The sequence below is a fragment of the Tachysurus vachellii genome, chromosome 21 (genome assembly GCF_030014155.1).
Source record: "Tachysurus vachellii isolate PV-2020 chromosome 21, HZAU_Pvac_v1, whole genome shotgun sequence".
Lineage (NCBI taxonomy): Eukaryota > Metazoa > Chordata > Actinopteri > Siluriformes > Bagridae > Tachysurus > Tachysurus vachellii.
In genome coordinates, this window is record NC_083480.1 from 4892604 (window position 1) to 4917950 (window position 25347).

The window sequence follows — 25347 nt, forward strand, 5'->3', positions numbered from 1 at the left end:
ATAGAGCGACACAGCAGAATTTTCTAGATGGACACCAAATCTCCTTCGAGAACGTGGTGGAATTGGTTGAATTTTGTGTGGAATTTGACTTGCACTGGAGTAAGACAGCACAGGGTTCATCGTTTATCACCTTCATTTTTAGTCTTTTAGCAAGCAAACCATTATATTTCCTGAATTATTAAATGTTAAAGCCTTGACAAAAACAACAAAATAACTAGAAAATCTATCTCTACAAAATAACTATCTATCTATTTATTTATTTATTTATTTTTAATAGTTTTTTGGTATGGGGGCACGGTGGCTTAGTGGTTAGCACGTTCGCCTCACACCTCCAGGGTTGGGGGTTCGATTCCCGCCTCCGCCTTGTGTGTGTGGAGTTTGCATGTTCTCCCTGTGCCTCTGGGGTTTCCTCCGGGTACTCCGGTTTCCTCCCCCGGTCCAAAGACATGCATGGTAGGTTGATTGGCATCTCTGGAAAATTGTCCGTAGTGTGTGATTGTGTGAGTGAATGAGAGTGTGTGTGTGTGCCCTGTGATGGGTTGGCACTCCGTCCAGGGTGTATCCTGCCTTGATGCCCGATGACGCCTGAGATAGGCACAGGCTCCCCGTGACCCGAGGTAGTTCGGATAAGCGGTAGAAAATGAGTGAGAGTGATGAGAGAGTTTTTTGGTAAAGATTTATTTCAGTTTTTCTCCAGACTTTTCTTTGGACAATTTTCCCCTCAATTATTTTATCCTTATTCTTATCCTTTTTTCCCCCCAGTGGCCTGGCGGTTAACATCCCACCAATCGCTGGTCCTAGTGGAATAACGGACTGGTGTCTGGCTGCAGAAACAGAATTGAACCACAGTTCCACATAATCCTAGTGTTTAACCCAAATCCTCCAAGCAGAAAATGACAAATATTCATCTTCCCAGCATTATCTCCAAACACACATCTCTCTCACAATGTTTTTCCCCTCTGTGTGATTTCCACAGTGCTTGATTTCATCTGGTCTGGATTGTATGACTGAACCTTGCTCCTTAAAGCTCCCTCATCCCTAAAGTATTACATATTTCATAGCTTTAATGCCTGTTGTTTTTGTTTTCGCAATCAAGCATCTGTTCTGCTGTTCGTTTGTTTTTTCCCATTTAAACGTGTTATCAGATCACCTTTTCACGCTTCACGTGAATTCATTAGCCGCTGTCTAAATTAAGGCCGCAGCACTGATTTAGGAGGGAAATAAACAAGGACAGCTTTGCAATTTAAGGCCCTTCTGTTTCAATTTACTGTCTCGCAAATTCCTGCCAGCCTCCGGTGGCTGTCGAGCCAAAATGTGCCACTACAAGCCGCTCAAACTTTGATGGGTATTTTCTTTTCCAGATAGCAGTCTTGTGCGAAAGCGAATGACAAGTTGTCAGTGGGTTACATAAAGGCCTGTGTTTGTGTGTGTGTGTGTGTGTGTGTGTGTGTGTGTGTGTGTTTTTCAAGTCTAGATCTCTTGGGTTTACATTTACTAGTTTGCAGTTTAATAACCATAATTATTGGCAAAAAAATATACCACTTACTGATGTAATCATTTTTATTTGAAGCATTCTCACTCTTTGGCTCGTATTTTGTCTTTTTGTTTGTTTGTTTATTTGCCTCTGCTGCCGGACAGTAAGCAAGAGGAATCGTGGATCACACGGTAAGCCTCTTTTTTTGCAATCCAAACTTCTAAATATTCCCAAAAAAAAAAGAAAGACTTTTGGAAATAAAGGTACCAAATCATTATTCCTCACCCCTGAGGATCTGTTTTACCTTTAATGTGAATGTTTGATATGGAGATGTTCACCTACAGTAGTGTACACTGGTAACACTTACAGCCTTATGGATATCGCTGTTATGGACGTCACCTTTTCCTGTGTTGTTTGATATATTGTACATGTTTAAATGTGTAAATATGTTTGTTTACTGTAGGTGAAGTCTGTTTGGGAAGTCTGTCTTAGCCATAGTCTGTGTCTCTACCTAGTCACTGTCCTAGTGTTAGTCTGTGTCTCTACCTAGTCACTGTCCTAGTGTTAGTCTGTGTCTCTACCTAGTCACTGTCCTAGTGTTAGTCTGTGTCTCTACCTAGTCACTGTCCTAGTGTTAGTCTGTGTCTCTACCTTGTCACTGTCCTAGTGTTAGTTTGTGTCTCTACCTAGTCACTGTCCTAGTGTTAGTTTGTGTCTCTACCTAGTCACTGTCCTAGTGTTAGTCTGTGTCTCTACCTCGTCACTGTCCTAGTGTTAGTTTGTGTCTCTACCTAGTCACTGTCCTAGTGTTAGTCTGTGTCTCTACTTCGTCACTGTCCTAGTGTTAGTTTGTGTCTCTACCTCATCACTGTCCTAGTGTTAGTTTGTGTCTCTACCTCATCACTGTCCTAGTGTTAGTCTGTGTCTCTACCTAGTCACTGTCCTAGTGTTAGTCTGTGTCTCTACCTCGTCACTGTCCTAGTGTTAGTTTGTGTCTCTACCTAGTCACTGTCCTAGTGTTAGTCTGTGTCTCTACCTCGTCACTGTCCTAGTGTTAGTTTGTGTCTCTACCTCATCACTGTCCTAGTGTTAGTCTGTGTCTCTACCTAGTCACTGTCCTAGTGTTAGTTTGTGTCTCTACCTAGTCACTGTCCTAGTGTTAGTCTGTGTCTCTACCTAGTCACTGTCCTAGTGTTAGTCTGTGTCTCTACCTAGTCACTGTCCTAGCGTTAGTCTGTGTCTCTGCCTAGTCACTGTCCTAGTGTTAGTTTGTATCTGTATATTAGAGAGTGTAAAAGTTTAACATAAGCAGAATTACACCTTAATGTTGCACTTTTTGTCCCTGTTCGTCTTCACTTAGCTACTTTTTCAGTGATTTGCTTTAGCCACCGATTACAGAAACGTGGAGCTTACTGTAAGCCGGTTTTAGACAATATATATATAAAAAAAAAAAAAATAATAATAATAATTTTGTATTTGCTGGTGATTTTATGACTTAAAATTAAATCAGTAACAAAAAATTAGATGTCTAAAACCAAATCTGACGACACAATTCAAAAGTTAAAAGTAACCTGTACCAAAAAATAGACTGGGAAATGAACTGTAGATTCTCTAAGGAGCTAGTGGGGAAAAACACGACCAGGTTTTCTTTTAAACCTCCATGAAATGCCTCATATTGACTCTGTTTCTTTTATTACACTTTACTGCTCTTTATAGAGAATTGGGTTATGTAGAAAGCATTTACTTTTGTATTATATTGGATGAAATCTTGCTGCTGTAGTCCTGTACATTAGAGCTCCAATAGCTGAATGTCCATTTGCTTATTTTGAATTGTACACAATTAATATTATTTATATGAAAGTTAGTACCAACTAAATGAGGGGAAAAAGGCAGTGAAGGAAAATAGAGTGATGTAAGCTTCTCCTGATTCAATCTATGATTCATTCTTTAAAATGTTAACACACTCTTGGCTTTATATTCCACCCTAAACAGAGTGTAAGGTCTTATAGCTGTTCATTCTGCCCTTCATGGTCATGCTGATTATTAAACCCACTTTCCGAGAACCCTTATTAAAATACACTTGACTGGTGTTGTTTCTTCCCTTGGTGCTCCCACCAGCACCGCTTGCATGCTGTTTTTTACTCCAAAGCTTTTTGTGTACTCGAATAATTAATGTGTGACTAATCTGGCTCTATTGGCAGCAGGGCTGCGCCACACAGAGAAATTGTCTCCGTATTGATTGTTCGCCAGAGACAGGCTCGAGGATTAGGGCAGATAATCTTCCATATTTTTTCCACACCCCAAGTAAAACGGCACGTTCCTGTATGGCCTGGTGCGGAACCTTCCAGAAAGTCCGAAGGGCAGGTTCAAGAGAGATCAAGTTGTTACCAATAATGTGGGAGGAAGATCAACTGGGGAAGCCATGCAGAAATAAAGGAAGGAAGGAGTTAGGAGGGAGGGAGAGAGGAAGGAAGGAAGGAAGGAAGGAAGGATGGATGGATGGATAGATGGAAAGATGGATGGTTGGATAGAAGAAAGAAAGGAAGAAAGGAAAGATGGTTGGATGGAAGGAAGGACAGAAGGAAGGAAGGAAGGAAGGAAGGAAGGATGGATGGATGGATGGATGGACGGATAGATGGATGGATGGAAGGAAAGAAAGAAGGATGGAAGAATGGAAGGAATGAAGGATGGAAGGAAGGAAGGAAGGAAGGAATGAAAGACGTAAGAGAGAGAGGGAGAGACTTCTATTCATTTTATGTCACATAATACTTGTGTAAACGAAAGAAAGAAAGAAAGAAAGAAAGAAAGAAAGAAAGAAAGAAAGAAAGAAAAGGAATTAAATTATCTAGTTTAATAGTGATGACACTAATTAGGGAATACAGAATACTGTAAAAAAAAAAAAGGAAGGAGGGAGGACGTTAGTTAGTTAGTTAGTTAGTTAGTTAGTTAGTTAGTTAGTTAGTTAGTTAGTTACTGTAGTTAGTTAGTTGGTTGGTTAGTTAGTTAGTTAGTTAGTTAGTTAGTTAGTTAGTTAGTTAGTTAGTTAGTTAGGGGAAATGAGCTAGTTTAATATATCTTAGGTGAATATTACAAACATAAAAGCTCAGTCAGGAGGCTTTGGGAGAAAAAAGATAAAGATGAAGCTGTATCTTTTTTTTCCCTCAGAGCAAGAATAAAGAAATTGTATCTGATGCCTTCTGACATAGCCTGAGATCACAGTGCTTGGGAGATACCGCTGTTGAGCAGCTCCCTCATGACTGGTTTTCTGAAGGCATGGGCAATAAAAACAGAGGCGTTGAGGCGAGACAAGGAAAAACTCCAAGCTGCCACTTGCTCGAGAGCTTTCCCACCCAGCATGGCAGAGCTCAGTGTTTCTTCTCACACGTGGGAACGGACGGAAGGTTTTATACGTGCAGCCTTCATCAAAAAATACATACAAAAACATTTTTCTTCGCGGCTTCGGTTTTCTGTTCATAAAAGCCTTTGCACTGTGAAATATTTAATTCCAGCCATTAATCCTGTGAGTTCAGTCAGGAAGCTAGGAATCCATCTAGCACTAGAGAGCACTATGCTAATAGCACAGATTTCTAACAGTCTGCTGATTCGAGTTCAGCAAATTAAGTGTCTCGTGTGCTTTTCCTTCGTATAATTTTGACTTGCTTGTGCTTGTTAGAGAAAAAAAACATACTGATGTAGTCGATATCACACCGAAATGGATTTTTGACCCGTTTGAAGAAAACAAGAAATTGACTTTTAACATTTTCTGACATATTTACGTTTTCTAAGTTGTTTACATCTGGAATATAGTTTAGTGTGTAAACATGAGCTCGTTTTTACTGTTTATTTGTCACTTTGTTATTTTCAGCTCTGTGAGCTTTGCCTTCTGTGGAACTTACTTGGACATTTCCGACTTTAAACGTCATGCTATATGTCCACGACTCAGGGCTGCGAGGGGCTGAACACAGACGCACCAGACGCAATAATGATTTACTAGTCTAAAAAAATAGCAGTTTTTTCCTCATGAATGTGAGTGCTAAGAGCAAGGTGACTTCGAGGGCTGTATCGGTGAAGCTGGCATGCTTGGCTGAGTGCAGGGCTGTGGGTGTGAGGACCGGTGAAGAGACGCGATCCAGGAGGCTGGCGGGTCGCAGTGGGTTTAGGGAGCGTCGTCATCATCCGTGTCCTCAGGCTTTCAAAAGAAAGAAGAGTCGTATAACATCGTGTGGCACAAACTGTTACCTCCCTGAAGGCACTGCGCCCCACGCCACTATCCTTTTTTCTCTCCAAAGGTGACGTGCTTGTAGCGCCACCCTGTTTTTGCTGCCCCACCTCATGGCTATGGACTTCCCAGCTGTTCATAACACTGAGGGCGCTGAATCCATGCTGTTCTGTCAGCACCTGTGCTGTAGTAGTGGGAGGAGTAGAAAAATGGTGCCGTAAGGTGGCGGTGCAGGCCTCGCCATCACAATGAGTACAGAGAAATATGCTGAAGGTTTTCCAACACAATTGTGGAATTTTTAGTTATCATTCATTCATTCATTCATCTTCTACCGCTTATCCGAACTACCTCAGGCGTCATCGGGCATCAAGGCAGGATTCACCCTGGACGGAGTGCCAACCCATCGCAGGGCACACACACACACACACACACTCATTCACTCACGCAATCACACACTAGGGACAATTTTCCAGAGATGCCAATCAACCTTTTTTTTTAGTTATCAGTTTTTACTAAAAGATTGATTAAAGAGGCAGAACTCTAACAAACTTCACTAGCGCTATCGAGTCTACTCAGTCACTGCTTACTTGCTTACTCAGTGTACTCATGTGGTGACTTTGGTCATGTGACAGAAAATGGTTATCAAGTGGCACTTTGTATAGATCCATTTTGAAGAGTTCAATGAAAAGAACCCAATGGGGTTCATTGAATCCAAGCTAGATGGTTCTTTATTGATGTTGTTGTTGATATCTACATTATATATTTGTTTTAATAAAAAACAACACTGTGTTTTAAATTGTGAATGAATTAGAATTAAAAACAGCGAGACTCCTCCCACTTATTGAAGCATTTTTGTCATTTCAGTTTGAATTCATTCATTCATTTTCTACCGCTTATCCGAACTACCTCGGGTCACGGGGAGCCTGTGCCTATCTCAGGCATCATCGGGCATCAAGGCAGGATACACCCTGGACGGAGTGCCAACCTATCGTGGGGCACACACACACACACTCTTCAGTTTGAATTATTTGAGAAATTTAATATGATCATTGATGACAAATTTAATATGATTGTTATCATCATCCCATAATGTATGATCTATTTTTGAAAATACGTCCTTCATAAACACGTCAAAGCATCTCACATTGTTATCTGCACAGGAGATGAAACTCCCAAAAGTAATGGCACTGCTTTTGCCTTACACATTCTTTTAATTATAGAACTGTATTAATATATAAGCTCACATTTATTGCTCTCCAATGGTTCCACATAAAACCATGGTTTTGGGGAAAAGGTTCTATTGGCCAAGTACAGAACCAGTACAAATGGCTCTATATAGAACTCCAAAGATTGTTTTGTGAGTGTGAAGAACCTGATGAAGAAGGACGCTGGTGCACAAATTGAACGTGGCATATCTTACAAGCAAACCAGAAATCATTTTCATAATCTATAGCCTGGGTCAAATAAAAAACAGCAGGTGGCATCAGCAAGAGAGCATCCATAATCAATAACAATAACGATATCAATCGAAAGCAGGCACAAACCCAAGAAACAGTAACGTAAGGAGATATCTGCGAAACGGGAACAAAGAAACCGCGGAAACCGTCGGCTCAAAAAACACTCATGCGGGATATTGTTGTAATGAGTCTGTCTGTGTTCTGCCCTGTTTCTGTCTGCTGGTCTGCCTTGCTGTTAATTGTTTGCTCCGCCCACTCATTTGTTACCATGGACACTAATTGAACTCCATCACTCCCTCTGGTGTGTTGTCTTAGTCACTGATTGTCTCTACTTGGTGATTGGTTCCTGTTTGTTATATCTACTCTGTTTGTTCACTTCCCTGGTGTTGGTCCTTGTTGGATGTTTGTGTCTATGTTCCTGTTTCCCGTTTGCTCAGTGTTCTGCCCTGTTTTTCCTGCCCGTCGGTTTGCCTGTTTCTTGCTTTGGTTTAATAAAAGATTGAACTGCATTTGGATCCTCACTCGCCTTTGCCTCACCTCGACAATTGTGATGAAGAACCTGATGCAGACGGTGTTGAATCCATGCGCCGATATTTCTTAGATAGCACACACAGGGCAAAATCACGTAATATCAATCAGCACAGTGAACAATTTCAAAACAAATCCAAACACGTAAATCCAGAGAACAATGGCAAGGTTCGATACACAAAGAGATAACAGCAAACACAATGAACGGCTAAGAATCGCAGATCAGAACCGACAATATGTCACGCTGCTTAGGAAGTCTCAGTATTCTGGTGATGGCTCCATCTGTTGATGTCATGTGACTGTTTTAGCGGTGATGACTTCTTTATTAAGTGGTTTCCATTGGCGAGGGCAAACTGACCAACATGCAGGGGGAAAAAAATCCTCTTAATTACCCACTCGTTGCTGACCGGACAGGGCATATGACCATCACAAGAATAAAAGTATGACCTTTTATTTGGCTATTGTTATTATTTCTTATGCTAACTCAGTAATTAGAGTAGAGTCATTCCTTTTCTTTAAAAGTCCACGTGTTCATATTAATCCCTGGTAAAGTTCAGATTGCGTCTAAAATATAAATATATCCAAAGTAAAACATAAGCGTGAATCATTATCAGCATCATTAGACTCAAGGTTAGATACATAATAATAATGTTTTCTTATTCCCGCTGTCTCTCATTCAGGTGTCTGATGTATATGATGCTCAGTAAGGATCTACCCTGTCCATGTTGAGATGATGATGATGTGTTTTTAATTTAACGTTGTTGTGCTTTCCGATTTGTTGCTACGTTAAGGTTTGCTTATTGGCCACTTTACCCTGCCAAAGACCAAAAAGAAAAAAAACTACATTTGTTATATTACAGCATTTGGCAGACACCCTTGTCCTAAGACACCTAAGAGTAACTTACAATTTTACACACCTGAGCAATTAAGGGGCTCGGCAGTGGCAGCTTGGTGGACTTGGGATTCAAACTCACAGCCTTCCATTTGGTAGACCAACATCTTAACCACTAGACTACCACATCCCCACGTGTTAGAGGGTCAAGTTGTCAATGATGGCAGAAACCAGACCCAAGCGTGGGGACAACAATTAATAATTATATTAATAACTATAATAACTATAATAAAATATTAATATAATAATTCTTTATTATAAAGATTTATTACCAAAAATGACATGAAACATCAACAGGGGAAACAACCTGAATACAGAGCATGGCTAGAAAAACAAATGCCACATGCAGCATGAAGGGAATAAATAGGAAGGGTAATTAACAGCCAATTAGGGACAGGTGAGTATAGGCGGGAAACAGAAACGTGAAAAAACAACACAAAAACACTAAACACGTTGTGGTGACGTCCCCTTATGTTCAAGCAGAGAATGTCCAAGCTGGGCCATGACGTGTGCACAGATTGTACAAGTCTGAAATGTTACAGGAAACTGTTAGTCAGTTCACTTGGCATATGCTGAGGAACACATCAACAAACCACTTGTGCTGTGAAACAGGATGTTGTCATACTGGAGCTCTTAAGGTAAAATCAGTGTAGTCCAATTTCTGCAGATTTTAGATCCTGTTCAGACTGCAGGTAAAAGTGGCCCAAATCTGATTTTTTTTGGGGTCAAGTGACCAGGTCAGACTTCTTCAGGAGTAGTGTGAACACTCAAATCTAGCCCAGATCTGATTTTTTCAAATCAGATTTAGACCACTTTCATATGTGGTCCTGAATCAGACCCAAATCTGATTTTTTCCAATGCAGTGTGAACAACCGAGGCGGATTTGATGCGACTTTTACGTCAATCTACATCGACATTCGTCACAATTATGCGCCGGCGAGTACGCACACAAACGTGACTACGCCTACAAAGAAGCTATTCACATCACATTCCCACCACTCCTGGCTTCGTCTCCACATCCACACAGACCTCTGTAGTGAATTTGCAGCCATAACCCCGCAAAAGGCCTAATAAAATAGCTAATTTTGCTCTCTTTCTCTTCATTCTTCTCGTCCTCAGCACCTGCTCATAAATGTTACGGCTGCCATTACACAAACATTTAGAAAGAAAAGCGAAAATGTTTACTTCCTCCATAACCTCGCCAACTTTTTAGCGCAACGGCGTGCTGCGTGTGACGTCATTGTTATTGTTCGTTTGCGCACGCGGGTCAGTTCCAAACAGCAAACAGTTCACACTGGTATCTGATATAGGCCACTTTTTAAAAGGTAATGTGAACAGCCAAACAAAAAAATCAGATCTGAGCAAAATATCCGAATTGAGTGAACGTGGTCTTAGATAAAAGGCTTCTGCCATCAGTCATGAAGTTCAAAACGAAATGTGGGAATGTTCAGAACAACGAGACTAAACGTACGGCAGAATCAACAGCAAAGTTGCTTGAAAAGACTAAAGTTAAAGTTGTGTCTTGACTCTCCGAGTCTTTTTGTAATAGTTAGCAGTCAGATTTATTTGAAGACAGATGGTCAACCATCTGGCAGTCTGATACATGAGTGGAAAATTGAGTGAACGTTACAACTGAGACAATTCAAAGCGACTGAAGGCAGTTTTAAAATCAGAGGGGAGAATGGGCAGATAATCATTAGAGAATATTTACAACAGATTATTTCTTTCGTCATTTTTTAAACGAAGGGTATGCAAACTTTCGCGTGCTTCGAAGTCAACATAAAAAGCCAGCTTCATCTCTATAAGAAACAAGCCGCCATGGCCGTACAATTTCAGTCTAATTTTGACGCAATTAGAATACAGATGGATTTGGCACGTATTAAAAATGTAAAAAGCGCATTTTCATGGAAGAGTGATTCGGTCTAAAAGTCAAACGAGCATGGAGAGGACCCGAGCTCTTTGAACCATGGTGCAAGACCAGTGCCAAGAGACCAATTATTCAAAACATTCTCTTCAGAGCAGGATGGATATGAAACAGCTTGAGCTTCGGTGCAGGTTATTGTGACACAGCAGAATACAGTCAACATGTGGTGGCTCGGCTTTAAAGAGATTTATACTCTTTAACTTTTCTTTGCATTGTGAAATTCCTTTCTTTATTGAATGCGCGTTAAAGTCGGCTGTGCTGTGTGAGAGGCTATTTGTAGATTCACAGGTAAAATTTACACTTTGCAAAACTAATAGCACTGAAACTAATGGCGTTTAAGTGCAGAAAGCTTTTGAGTTTCATCCTCACCACGCTCTTCTCTTCTTCATCTCTGCTCACTGATAGATTGGGAGGCCCCTGCGGACCCGGTAGCCCCGGTAATCGTGATCGCCCCAAGGAATACGACGGTAGTAGCAGGGGTGAGCGAGGCCACGCTGGAGTGTGTTGCTAATGCACGGTGAGTAAAGCATTAGAGCAATGCTCTGGCCTTCATGTCCGTCCTAGCCCATTTGCTTTAGGTGGGCAACAGATGCACAGTAAAAAAAAAATAAAAATAAAAAAATAGTCCATTAAATCTGATACAGACAGCTTTGAACATTGCTTCTATTAGAACCTCTTAAATGTATGAACTTTTTTAACTCACCTATATGACAAGCTTACTTTTAAGCAGAGTGTATACATCACATGTAAGTATGGAGAGAGCTATAGCGGAGAGCTTTAATGGCTATTTGTAGCTGGTTTGCTCTCTCTCTCCCACTCTCACTTACCATTTTTTACTTTCTTTTTCCTTTGTGTTTTTATTCTCTAGGCCTGTGGACAAGCTGAGTTTGGTGTGGAGGAGGAATGGTGTGGAGGTGGCCAGTGGCGTGGGCTCTTTCGGTCGCCGCCTGACCATCGTTAACCCCACCACTGCGGACATGGGACTGTACGTGTGTGAGGCCTCTCTGCTCGACAGCAGCGTCAAGCCCGCCGAAGCCAGAGCGTTCCTCTTTATTATAGGTATAACCTTGTTTTTGTTTTTTTCACCAGTTCTTGCTTAGATGAAATTTTATCCCTGAGCAGAGCTCTGTGTAGTATCAATGACTTGTTTGTGTTTTTTTTCTATTTTCTCAGTATTTCCAAATAACTAACTAACTCACTCTCCCCTTTGACACGACTAGCTAACAGCCGAGACAGCTTAACACACCCTGGCAGCTTAACACACCCTGAGGAATGTGCTAACAGCCCAATTTTACATACATAAGCTCAAAGATGCCCAGTGAGGCAGTGGTGGCTCAAGTGAGGCAGTGGTGGCTCAAGTGAGGCAGTGGTGGCTCAAGTGAGGCAGTAGTGGCTCAAGTGAGGCAGTATTGGCTCAAGTGAGGCAGTGGTGGCTCAAGTGAGGCAGTGGTAGCTCAAGTGGGGCAGTGGTAGCTCAAGTGGGGCAGCTCAAGTGGGGCAGTGGTGGCTCAAGTGAGGCAGTGGTGGCTCAACTGAGGCAGTGGTGGCTCAAGTTAGGCAGTGGCGGCTCAAGTGAGGCAGTGGTGGCTCAAGTGAGGCAGTGTTGGCTCAAGTGAGGCAGTATTGGCTCAAGTGAGGCAGTGGTGGCTCAAGTGAGGCAGTATTGGCTCAAGTGAGGCAGTGGTAGCTCAAGTGGGGCAGTGGTAGCTCAAGTGGGGCAGCTCAAGTGGGGCAGTGGTGGCTCAAGTGAGGCAGCTCAAGTGGGGCAGTGGTGGCTCAAGTGAGGCAGTGGTGGCTCAAGTGAGGCATTGGTGGCTCAAGTGAGGCAGTGGTGGCTCAAGTGAGGCAGTGGTGGCTCAAATGGTTAAAGCTCTGGATTATTGATGGGAGGATTGGGGTTCAAGCCCCAGCACTGACAAGCTGCCACTCTTGGGTTCTTGAACAAGGCCCTTAACCCTCCCTGCTCCAGGGGTCCTGTATCATAGCTGCTCCAACTCCAGCCTCCGCAGTTGGGATGGGTGAAGAAAAGAATTGTGCTGTAATGTATATGCAGTGATAATAAAGGCTTCCATGTTCCAGTTTTGCAACATTAATGGCAGCTTTTTTTTAGTTAGTATTATTATTTTTTTGTAGCTCTGTTCGACTTCATAAGCATCCTTCATAATGAAGTAAAAAGAAAACAGAACGAATCAGCTAAGACATTTCAATGAGCGATATCAGCATACGTGTATTTAAAGCTGTAAAGACATTTTAAACAAGAATTCAACCTTCTAGCTCTGTAACATACAGTACCTGGACCCTGTTTGGTGATTCGCTGCTACTTTGTTATCTACACAGTTTTCTAAGAAAGAGTTAGCACACTTTATTGTCCTTGTGGGAGTAAACCCAAAAAAGAAGCCGTGCGAATCGTCAGGGGTTCTGTGTGTATATGTGCATATAAAGAAGCAGACCTGTAGCAGGGTGAGTCATGGAGATTAACGTGGCACGAGATGATGAATGTGTCCTGTCACTGTGACATCCCTCATAAGTCTAGTGCTCGCTGGCTGGTTGTCATGCAAGATGCAAGATCCCTAAATATGCATTTATTCATCTACTTATAGATGTAAAAGTCCGCTCCAGCACTTCAGAGGGAGTGACATGGTAGGGCTTCACACCAGATATTCACTCCGAAAGACTGTCCCTTAAACTTAAAGATTTACAAAAGCTACAGTACTCTAGGGCTAGATATCCATTAGGATTCTGAAAGACAACCTGAAAGGATGAAAAAGTGAAGCACATATGAATTTTATTTCCACAGAGATGTAGATCAAATTAACATCAGCATGGCAAAGCTTACAGAATACAGCAGAGCTTAGGAGCCATATGTTGGGATACAAGAGACATGGTTTATAGTATCAGCTGGAGTGCATTTGTTTAAAAAGATAGCTTACTGTTTGTCAGCTCTGTGACTTTCACTCCACAATCTGAACTGCCTCAACAATTGCCAGGATTTTATTGTTATATATATATATATATAACAGTTATTCTGAAATCCCACTGGTCTTGTACAGTATCTTACTACATGACTATAACACATCTACTACACTGTGTTATATCCTTATAGAGGATAAACGCTTTAATTCTTAACATAAGATCACAGAACATTATTAGCATCCTCTATTTATATTCCATATACACCACCACTTTACTTCTACTCATTTTTCTGTATTTTGTTCCTTTTCTATTTCATATGTACTCGTTGTCATACTGTACAGTCCTGATGATTTTACTGCTGTTTACTGCCTTTACACTGGTGACACTGTGTGCACTGCTCTGCCACTTTAATTCCACTCAAATCTACTCCTTCTATCTACAGTGTTTACACTCCACTGCACTCCCACATCACACTCTTACACTCCATCCCTTTTAGAAATGTTGTGCTGTTTTTTTATTTATCATGTTAAATTACTTTTAGTATACTTTCAAACACTCTGTGCTGCTGGAATAGGTGAATTTCCCTCTATCCTTCTAGTTGACTACCTACCTACCTACCTACCTACCTACCTACCTACCTACCTACCTACCTACCTACCTACCTACAGTACCTACCTACCTACAGTACCTACCTACCTACAGTACCTACCTACCTACAGTACCTACCTACCTACCTATCTATCTATCTATCTATCTATCTATCTATCTATCTATCTATCTATCTATCTATCTTGAGAACCATATGTTCCTCTTGGAAGCTGTTAATTACATGCAAATGTCTGTCTGACTGTCTATCTATCTATCTATCTATCTATCTATCTATCTATCTATCTATCTATCTATCTATCTACCTGTCTATCTATCTATCTATCTATCTATCTATCTATCTATCTATCTATCTATCTATCTATCTATCTATCTATCTATCCACCTACCCACCTACCTATCTATCTATCTATCTATCTATCTATCTATCTATCTATCTATCTATCTATCTATCTATCTATCTACCCACCTATCTATCTATCTATCTATCTATCTATCTATCTATCTATCTATCTATCTATCTATCTTGAGAACCATATGTTCCTCTTGGAAGCTGTTAATTACATGCAAATGTCTGTCTGACTATCTATCTATCTATCTATCTATCTATCTATCTATCTATCTATCTATCTATCTATCTATCTATCTATCTATCTATCTATCTGCACATTGGTCTTGAGAACCATACGTTCCTCTTGGAAGCTGTTAATTACATGCATGTTACAGTCCATTTGAGGTTTTTGTGTCTGTAACCTGCATATTATTGCAGCTGCTGTGTTTTCTTGAAGCCCCATAAAGTGGTGTTAATTCCTCAGAGTGTCAGTAATTTAAGCAGCATATTTTATTTGTATTTCAAGTTTAATAATTTTAGTAAACATAAATCTAGACGTATTACCTCTAACCAGAAAAATCCATTGTTAAAGCCCTACATTTTCAGAAAGGAAGCAGCTGGTCTTTGCCTCGTTCACAGCTTTTCTTGGAACATCTACAGAAATTGAAGACCTCTGTTGTAGGGTTCTTCATGGAGCATATGTACAGTGAACTCAGTGAACGGTGTGGTGTAGTTTTGTTTGAACTCACTGTTTCTTTGCTTTTGGCAGAGACTCCCTACTTCACAGACGAGCCCAGAAGGAAGATGATGGGAGAAGTGGAGAAAAGCGTGGATATCTCGTGCCAGGCTCGAGGTCAGTACTAGAATAGTGTACGTTTATATTAAGTTTAGCATGGATGTTCACTGCTGCTGTAGATGGGATACATTTTCAGCATGTATTCTCTTTCGCTCATACAAAGACCCAGAGCTATCAGCCTAGACAAACCTCATTCGAAGCATCCGGTGATCTGCAGTGAATTGAGTAGGTTCTAGTCTATATCAAAAATGTGTATTGACTGAGGACTGGGAAATTGTTCAGTGTGATTTATAAAATCATTATGGCTCTGAGAATGTCATTTTGAGTTGACCGTAAGAGAAATGGTGGCCTTGCCTAGGAGTAGCGAAGTCATGATTAGCTGTGAGAGATGAGTAGTTGAGGGGAAAAGCGCCAGTCCGGCTATCATTACGTTGAGAAAAAATGGGTAGTGGAAATTGTATTGGCTTTCTGCCAGAATTATTCTCCATTGCTTTCCCCACCAGTTTTCTAATAGTCTAAAAGTGGAAGGTCAGCCAATAGTCAGGGCCATACGTACATTATTTGTCAGTGTTGCATCCAGGTGTCACACTTCTACAGTTTCAGAGGTGATTGGGAAAAATTATCCCGTCAACATCAGATGCACTCAGAGAAATAAATACAACCAACTGGCCCACTTCTGATTTTACAGAGTGAGAAGTCGAGTCAGATCACCGCTTCACTCAGGTCCTGCATCAGGAATATTCAGAGCAGGCATTTGTCTGGCATTTTCTTACAAACAGGAGAAGCAAATCTGCATGGAAATTTACTTTACTCCATACCAAGCATTATCTGCAATGGAGTGGAACCTGGTTTTGTTAAAAAAAAAAGTAATATATTATATTAATATATATCTAATGTACCGAGGCCGAGGCGTGTGTACGAACACATAAATTCATTTAAATTCAATTTTATTTCTTCATCAGTTTCTTATAACAATAGACTTTGTCACAAAAGCAGTTGTACAGAAGTATATAAATTTAGGATATAAATTTTACATGGGGGGTCACGGTGGCTTGGTGGTTAGCACGTTCGCCTCACACCTCCAAGGTCGGGGGTTCGATTCCTGCCTCCGCCTTGTGTGTGTGGAGATTGCATGTTCTCCCCGTGCCTCGGGGGTTTCCTCCGGGTACTCCGGTTTCCTCCCCCGGTCCAAAGACATGCATGGTAGGTTGATTGGCATCTCTGGAAAATTGTCCGTAGTGTGTGTGTGTGTGTGTGTGTGTGTGTGTGTGTGTGTGTGTGTGCCCTGCGATGGGTTGGCACTCCGTCCAGGGTGTATCCTGCCTTGATGCCCGATGACGCCTGAGATAGGCACAGGCTCCCTGTGACCCGAGGTAGTTCGGATAAGCGGTAGAAAATGAATGAATGAATGAATTTACATTGAAAAATGTATCCTTCATGAGTAAGCGTGAGGTGAAGGTGGTGAGGAAAAGCTTCCTGAGACAATATGTGGAAGAAACATTGAGAGGAACCAGACTCAAAAGGGCTCCGTCCTCATCTGGGGGACACCAAAGTGTGTGATTATAATCATTTCCCTGAGACTTGAGTGAAATTTGGGGCAAATTGCAGTCCTACAGCTATCATAGCAAAGTGTAGTTCTTTGTAGCAAATCTAACAAATAACAGAATTTGTATGTGGGTGAAGATAAATTAACTGAGACAGTTCTTGAATTTCCAACTTGCAAGCTTTCTTGCTGTTACTATGCCACGAGTCCCCTGGGATAGACTCCAGGCTCGCTGTGACCCTGTGTACGATAAGCGCTACTGAAACTAGCTGGAAAATGTCGTCACTTAGATTAAAAATTCAAATAATTGAAAGATATAGCTCTTTGGCGTGGATCAATAAAAAACTAAATGAAGACAGAAGTAGTTTTTGGCTAATGATTTGGATGTACATCGTACATGTTTATCATTGTTCCAGGATCTAATTACGTCTTTCTTTGCGGTTTGCGAAGGAAGCTCTAAAACATGCATGTTAGCTTGTAATCTTATCTAATTCTCTAAAATGAGTAAATATATTTCAAACAAAGAAAGTAAATGTCTTTAATATTTAATGTTCAATATTTTGCACTGTTTATAGGTTTCTGTTTAAATGTAAGTAAATGTGCGATGTTGAGCTTGTTAACTGCTTTATAACAAAAGTTAGATAAAGATTTTCCACACGTCTAATATCGTCTATTGAAGCACATGTTCAGATGAGACTCTGATGGATTCGATCTATAATGGATCTTCAGATTTTACACAGACTTGTGGAGTTCATGCAGTTTTATAATGAGTTATAATAGCATTAAAAGAAACAAATACTAAGAAGCTGGAATGTATAGAACTATTACAAAGATTCTACATTTCACTCAAGTTGGTGTCGGAAATATTGTTTGGAATGAAAATTGTTGCGTTAAATTAAGAAACAAGTGCAGAATAGCAGGGTTCGCTAGCGCACTCGCACACTTTTGGACCCCGCCGTACAGCATGTAGTGACCCATAATCATTAAGTTCCGCAAATCAGCTCGTCAAACTTGGCGTTTAACAAGTTTTCGGAAACAAACGCTTCATCAGCTGACAATTGGCAGCATAAAGCTAAATAAGTTGCACAGTCCAGTGAGTTTCTTTTGAAGTACACTGGAGCTTATACCAGTGCTGAATTTTCCCGACAGCTCTTTCAGGGCACTTAAAGCGTCCCTTGAGAGCGCTTCTCAAGCTGCCAGAATAATTCTTAGAAGCCATCTCAGGCTCGTGTCTGATCATCTCATTTCCACTTGATATTCTTTTCTACGTCTTATGTGGCACAAGTTCCCATTGCAGGATGCTCAAGGACCCTTAACCAGTCCACATTATTGTGCCAACTTCCAAAATGCATGAGCCAGGTTATAAGCATTCTGAAGCCATTCATTAGGAGATGATGTGCGTGGATGTGCGAATCCCCACGGCCTTTTTTCCGTGGAATTTCACTCTAGAGGAAGTAGGAAAAGAAGAAATAATACATTTGTTACATATACATTACAGCACAGTGAAATTCTATTCTTCGCATTTGCCAGTTGGGGTCAGAGGTCAGGGGCAGTCATGATACAGTGCCCCTGGAGCAGAGAGGGTTAAGGGACTTGCTCAGTGGCAATGTAGAAGTGCTGGGGCTAGAACCCATGACCTTCTGATTGCAGACTAAGCTTTATATATGTATATAACCTGAACTAGTGTAGCTTCTGTAGCATTCCTCCTTTTATGTAAATGATTTACTTGAAGCTGACTTATCAAGAAAGAGACTAATTACCACAGTTGTTTATCAATTTGTTCAGTATTTCATTTGCCCACCCTGATATGATAAAAAAACAAAACGAACAAAGAAAATGTTCAAAGATGAATGAAGAATATGAAGTATACAGTATGTTTATTTCAAAATCTCCAGAGTGGTGAGAAACAGACCGTAATTACTGAAAAATTGACGTTTAGAAAGAATGATTAATGATTAAGCTTTAAAAGGTAACTGGTGTCACCTCTCTGTCATGTTAGTAGCTTATTTGGGTCTCTGTAAGTTACTTATGCTATTTTAAAGAACCAATTTTAGTTCGATTCCCCCTGATTTAATTTAAAAACTATTTACAGTAAGGTGTGTGTCAGTATATGTCAGACCTGTTACTAGAATTTCTTTCCCTGACATCATTATTACACTCCACTCCCCAACACCCTTGCACTATACTGTATAAAGCAGTCCATACTGCTGATCTCTTGGCTTTTACCCCTCAGGTGTGCCCATGCCCAAGCTGGAGTGGTATAAGGATGGCGTGCCGCTCAGCAAGCTGAACAATCCACGCTATAAGGTCATCTCCAGCATGGGACTGCAGATCAGAAGACTCCAGCCCAGCGACGTCGGTATCTTCCAGTGCTTCGCCAGGAACGCGGCCGGAGAGACGCAGGTCCACACCTACCTAGATGTGACAAGTGAGTCAGAAGCCAAGCGGGGAGAAATTTGTATTCCGGGTTTGCCAAGTGTTAGGAAAGCGCGCTCAGTCTGGCTGTAATTACTGGCTCACGGAGACAGCAGAAGCATAATAAAAGGCATTATGTGTGACGGGCTAAAGAGAACTCACTCCCTATGCTTTAACATCCCACGGTCACAAATACGTTTCTGCTAATGTAAAACCAAATGCTTCTCGCTCGCCAGTTAGGAAATTGAAGCGTTTCCCTGTGGAAAAGCCTGTCTGGTGCTGATTACTTCATAATGTTTGGTGCGTCGAGGCTCCTCATGCCTGTGCCTTGTGAGGCTATAAAGGTGTCTAGGAGAAACACTCCCATCATGCTGATAATTACACTGCCGCTGTGTGATCACACTGGCTGGATTGCGATAATGATTTTTAACTTACGTTGACCTTTGGACTATCTTATTTCCTCTGATTACTGAATTTCTCTGCTTATTTCCTCCGAGTGACATCAGACTGGACACAAGACCTAATGTCTATTCATAATTTATTTCATTTATTATATTGTCTATATATATATAAAAAAGAAAAATGTTTGATGTCACAACAGCCACAACGCAAGAGCAAGACAAAAGCAACAGGGAGGACTAAGACTTAACACAATAGCAGCACAGTAAATGAATGACAATGGTTTAGCGGCTTTGTTGTGCACCTCTGAAGTTGGGAGATTTGATTCCTGTCTCCTCGATGTGTGTTTGGAGTTTGCATGTTTTCCCCGTAAGGTTTCCTCCGGGTTCTCCGGTTTCCTCCCCCAGTCCAAAGACGTGTTGTAGGCTGATTGTCATCTCTAATCTGATTCGCTGATTCACATCTCTTCCAGTGTGAGATAAGGGACGTAGAAGATGGATGGATAGATTATATTTCTGATGTATCTTTGTCTGAGTGCTGGGCCAGTCTTCAATAAGGTGCTTTACATTCAGATTGGAGAAACTGGACTGGAAGCACTTGTAGCAGACCATTTGAATGAACCTGTTCCCAGAAGGCTCTTGTCTCAAATCTGAATGCGCTTTATACAGTAGCATTCTTTAATCGGAGACAATATGGAAAGGAAAAAAAATCCTGAGTAATTTATCTTGAGGGGGCGGAAGATCAGGTATTGACGTCTGGATGCTGCTTCTGTCTTGCTGTAGTGAGCATATATATCTTGACCCTCCTATTGACCGGTGGTTCGATAAAAGCCATTTAAAGCCTCCTCCTAGGTGTATTGTTCCTGTATAGATCTAATTCATGCCAAAGTGATCAAGGGCGAGAACAGTGAATGAATACTGGCGTGCACTGTAAATATTCAGCACACAGTCTAAAGAGAGACTGCAAACTGCTGTTCTAGCGTGCCGGCAAAGCTATTAAGAAAAAGAACATGACCGCTGTCTGTACCACCGCATGGAAGGCTCGAAGGAGTGTGTAATATGGTACCGGATATTCTATGGCCACATGAGCTGGAAAGAGCTAATACTGAGCTCCGTAATGTAATGCATGCGTGCAAAAATACAGCCGGTGTATATTCAGGTTCTTAAAATATGTAAATATGACTTCAGGGTCATTTCAAAATGTTCTTTCCTGGGCTTTTACCTCATCAATCTTCATGAAGTTACATATAAAGGATTGAGAGGAAACTAGCCTTTTAGCCGTTGTGCAAATTGAGCTGTAATGGGTTTATTTTCGCATCCTGGCTCCAAATAGATATGGCCAAAAAAATTCAATTCAGAATCCAAATAATCTTGTTTTTCCTTTAATCAATGACAGGCACAACCAACCCCAGTAGATACACCTATTCATTTACAAATCTCTGCCTATGATGAAACAACCCCCGAGTCTAAAACGCTTCCATTATGGCCGCCCAATCACAGGAGCTTAATTGGATTTATACTGCTTGTTTACTGTTTCTGATTTGTAACAGAGATTTGTTGAATGAGTGGAAAAAGCACCAAAGCGAACAACAAACAACAGCGCTGGCATGAAAGTATGAATAGAAATGGACTTTAATTCAATTTCCTGTTGTCGTCTTGTAATGATTTTTACATTCGCACGTGTTTGTTCGCATGTGTGAGCTGCATTAAGAAAAGCTCCTTGACAAGAGTTTCAGTCTAGTTAGCTACACCTGTGATTGTGGATTGTTTTGTGCAGGTATGGCTCCATCATTCAGCGTTCCACCAGCCAACATCAACGTGACTGATGGCACCGTGGCCTCTTTCACCTGTCAGGTCTCCGGTGCCCCGAAACCAGCCATCGCCTGGATGAAAGGTAACCATTAACATGCCATGTGATCACATGGCTTCTAGAACTGTTATTACAGTACATTGTATAAGTATTCACCCTGTTATTGTGAAACCTTCAACGTTAGTTCTGATGCAAGTCACCATCAGAAGTCACATAAGTTGAATTCAGTTCACCTGACACCAGAGTTTAGTAGAGCACAAATTTTAACACCATGAAAAACAAGGAGCTTTCATAGTAGCAATCCATGCTTTTTTTATGATGCTACCACCACCATGCTTCACTATATGGATCAGAGTGATGCGGTTTGAAATTTCCACCAAATGTTGATCTTAGTGGACCTTACGAGATCTTAGTGGGACATAGTAGCCTAGTGGTTAGGTGTTTCACTGCCGATTGGAAGGTTGTGAGTTAGAATCCCATGTCCGCCAAACCGGCCCTGCTGGGCCCCTAGCAAGGCCTTCAATTGCTCAGTTGTATAAAAAAATGAGATAAAAATATAAGTCGCTCTGGATAAGGTCGTCTGCCAAATGATATAAATTTAGTAGCAACTTGCATTTTGTGTCATCAAACACAAGTCTCCAGCATGTTTTCTGATAAACTCCTTGCACTCACCACCAGCTGTATGGAGTATCTGAGCTATATGTTTGTTCTGTCAATAGATATATCATAAGGCTCGCTTGACGCTAATATTCAGTATATAGCAAAGAAGCTGCACTTAACCCTGGGATAACAGTGGCTATGGAAAACCTTCTTAAGGAGGACAGAGGGAAGTTTTTTTTGTATGTATGCACAGTGCGTCCTCATGTCTCCAGGGCCAGCGTGCATGTTCTCCTCATGTTCCATGTTCCACGTTGTTGTGTTTTTCCCCATATTTTTTTCCTCCAGCTTCCCCCCGCTTCTAAAAAACATGGCAGTAGGTAGATTGCCCTGAGTAAACTGTTCAGAGTTTGTGAACGAGTGTGTGAATGTTGTTTTGCCCTGTGATGGACTGCTATTCCATCCACAGTGTATTCCCTGAAAAGCTTGAATAAATGGATGGATGGATGGATGGATGGATGGATGGATGGATGGATGGATGGATGGGTGGGTGGGTGAATCATACATCAATTTAATTCTGCACATCATGTCAGCTATTTTATCAAAGTTGTTTATCACTCGCAGGGGCTTTTTAGTGCTCTTTAGCTGAAGACGACAAATCGTCAGACACGACGCTATTAAAACGTCTTTGTTGAGGCTGATTGGCAATAAAACAAAGATCATTTTGTGCAAGTGCGCACTACAAATCTCTCTTTGTACCCCAGCACTGTTTCTGGCTTTTATTCATGAAGTCATTTCCATAGCCTTCCCAATTATGTACATGGAGCTCTCCTAATGAGACAGGCTGAACTGAAGAATTTCCCTCTGGGAAAACTTTAAGCGTGTAATAAAACATCAAGCACAGCTAAACAGCCACTCATGATACTTTGTTAATCCTTTCGTCGTCACAGAAATGAGACACTGTACACTGTGTGTGTGTGTGTGTGTGTGTGTGTGTTTACAGATTCACAGATACTAGCCAGTGGCTCGGTACAAATACCACGCTTCATGCTACTTGAGTCTGGGGGACTGCAGGTGCAGCCGGTGGCGCTGCAGGACGCGGGGACCTACACCTGCTACGCTGCTAACGGAGAGGGTGCAATCAACGCCAGCGCAGAGCTCACTGTGTGGAGTAAGATATTTGTTTCCTCATGCTAACACACACACACACACATTCTCAGGATGTAGAGCTGCAATGCACAAAAATCTGCTCTTCTCTCTACAGCGTATCTGTTACTAAAGAAACAAACGTGGAGAAGGAGTAATAACCAGAGGCTTAGGAATCTTAAGCCTTAGGAGTAATTTCACTGAGATTCCATTTTTACAAATGAACTCGCAGCTTGCTATCCGGTTATTTATCTGAAATCTTATTATTAATCAGTTGTATCTATGAATTATTCATTAACTAGACTTAAAATAATAGGAAAGATATGTAGTTATGAAAGTCTGATGAATGCGTGGAGCTAAAAACGTTAATAAGCGTTCGATTGGCTTACATTGGCTTTGCCTTATGGTTATTTGGGCCGGTTGTATTCTTTTTTTCATTACGTATCAAATCTGTTTAAAAAAATGATACGATATTAAAACACAACATGATACATGGTGACGTACATAAAGCATCTGATATGTTTGTTTGGTATGTTTAGGTGCTCACGAGCTTTAGAAAGTGAAAGAATTTCCCTTAAAACGGGCAGCCAAATGTCTGAGACCAGACTTTTTTCTTTTTTTTTTTTTTTTTAAAGACAGGTTCACCTCGAATATTTAGCATTAATTTCTAGGTCACTTTTTAAATTCAAAACACATCTGACACATTTGTGATGCCGATCACGTTACTCTTTGTATAAGGGATCAGGTTTACTTTGAGGCTTAAATCTTCTACCCAAGCAGTATTAGATATCTGATCGGAACTGGTGGTCAGGATTTATGCAAACGTGTGAAATCTATGTGGCGTCGTTAACCCTTTTCACCAATACTCTGGTGTTCCCCTGCTCCAGCTGAATGTATATCAGCTTATGGGTTATTTCAGTTTCAATCAGTATAAACAAATGAATTCTTTTATTGCTGAAAGTCTGATCTAAAATGAATCAGGACTCTGTTGGCTTTCAGTGTGAGACACGTTTTTTCCCCCTCTGTTGATGACACAATTTTAGTCGTTGAAGTTAAAGTGGTTATTGACCAAACACCTGGGGCATCTCTGAGGGATGTGGAAGCTTAGTGTTTAAGGTGTTGGACTACTGAACAGAAGGTTGTGAGTTTGAGTCCACTAAGCTGCTGGGCCCCTGTACAAGGCCCTTATGGAGCTGAAATGAGTTTGTTATTATATATAAAGCATTTGCTTTGAAGAAAGAAACATTCGTTTGGAATTAAACAACAGTTTTTGTTTTTTTGGAACTTTTCGAATGAAATGATTGCCCCCGAGTTTTCTAGGAAAACAGAAATACGAGCTTTCATATGAGCTTCATATCAACCATCACTGAACATGGACACAACCAAACACCAGGAACTTATAGAATCAGGTCTATAGAACATGTCCCATATACTGTAGTAAGTTTCTAACAAGTCAATAGAAATTCAAAATAAATAACTGCATGGTCAGAAGTGGTACTAGACATTTGCCCTAGTGAAAGTGTGTAATCAACAGTTTCTGAGCGAGAAACACTTTTTAAACACTGATTGCTCCAGCCAAAGTTCACAACTTCTCTGCTTTTTAAAGTTATATAAGAGTTCTATTTAAAGCCATGAGTACACATGACACTTCGTATGAAAAGATTACGGCTGTTTTCTTTTGCAGTGTTTTGTTAGCAGACTTTCTAGAGACAGTTTGCGAGAATAAGCTGAGGCTAAAATTAGCCACATGTCGTTAAGCGAACATACACGAAGTTGCATTGAAATGTAAATGTTAGCCAGACTGGCTCAAGTAAATATTCTAGTTAAAATCTGGATGTGCATCATAACACGTTTTTTATGCTAATTTCCATCTAATATGCTTTTTTGTCACAGTGCATGTGCCTGTATTAAATGGTTCTGTGTCTTCCCGTAAGGTCGCACCTACATTTCCCAGCCTCCTGTGGACCGGCGTGTCATCAAGGGAACGACGGCCATTTTGGAATGTGGCGCCGTCCATGATGCACGCGTTCACGTAAGGTGGGTGGTGATATATACGTCTGGACGCTGGCGTGTTCAGACTTCGCTCCCTGAGGCCAGGCTTGCCTCATCCATACGAAGTATAATGTTAATTAGAAGTGCCAGCCCATGCCACGTTAAGTAGATTCAAAATGCAATCCGTTATGCTGTAAACCTAATTCAGCGCTAATATGCAGGAAATTGGTGTAATGAAGCACTCATGCGTTTCCTGCTCCTGTCCTCTCTTTATCCCTCTGTCTCATTCTCTCTGTCTTGCTGTTC

General features: G+C 41.1%; 1 protein-coding gene across 2 annotated transcripts in view; it reads left to right on the forward strand.

Moving 5' to 3' along the window:
• sdk1a (sidekick cell adhesion molecule 1a) overlaps nt 1-25347 on the forward strand; it is a 264282-nt gene that overhangs the window by 171483 nt on the left and 67452 nt on the right. For both annotated transcript variants that reach the window (XM_060896811.1, XM_060896812.1), the window contains exons 6-12: nt 10900-11011; nt 11363-11553; nt 15114-15197; nt 18917-19111; nt 21274-21390; nt 22907-23074; nt 24984-25086. In XM_060896811.1, the coding sequence (XP_060752794.1) occupies nt 10900-11011; nt 11363-11553; nt 15114-15197; nt 18917-19111; nt 21274-21390; nt 22907-23074; nt 24984-25086 (970 nt within the window). The remainder of the gene's footprint in view (nt 1-10899; nt 11012-11362; nt 11554-15113; nt 15198-18916; nt 19112-21273; nt 21391-22906; nt 23075-24983; nt 25087-25347) is intronic.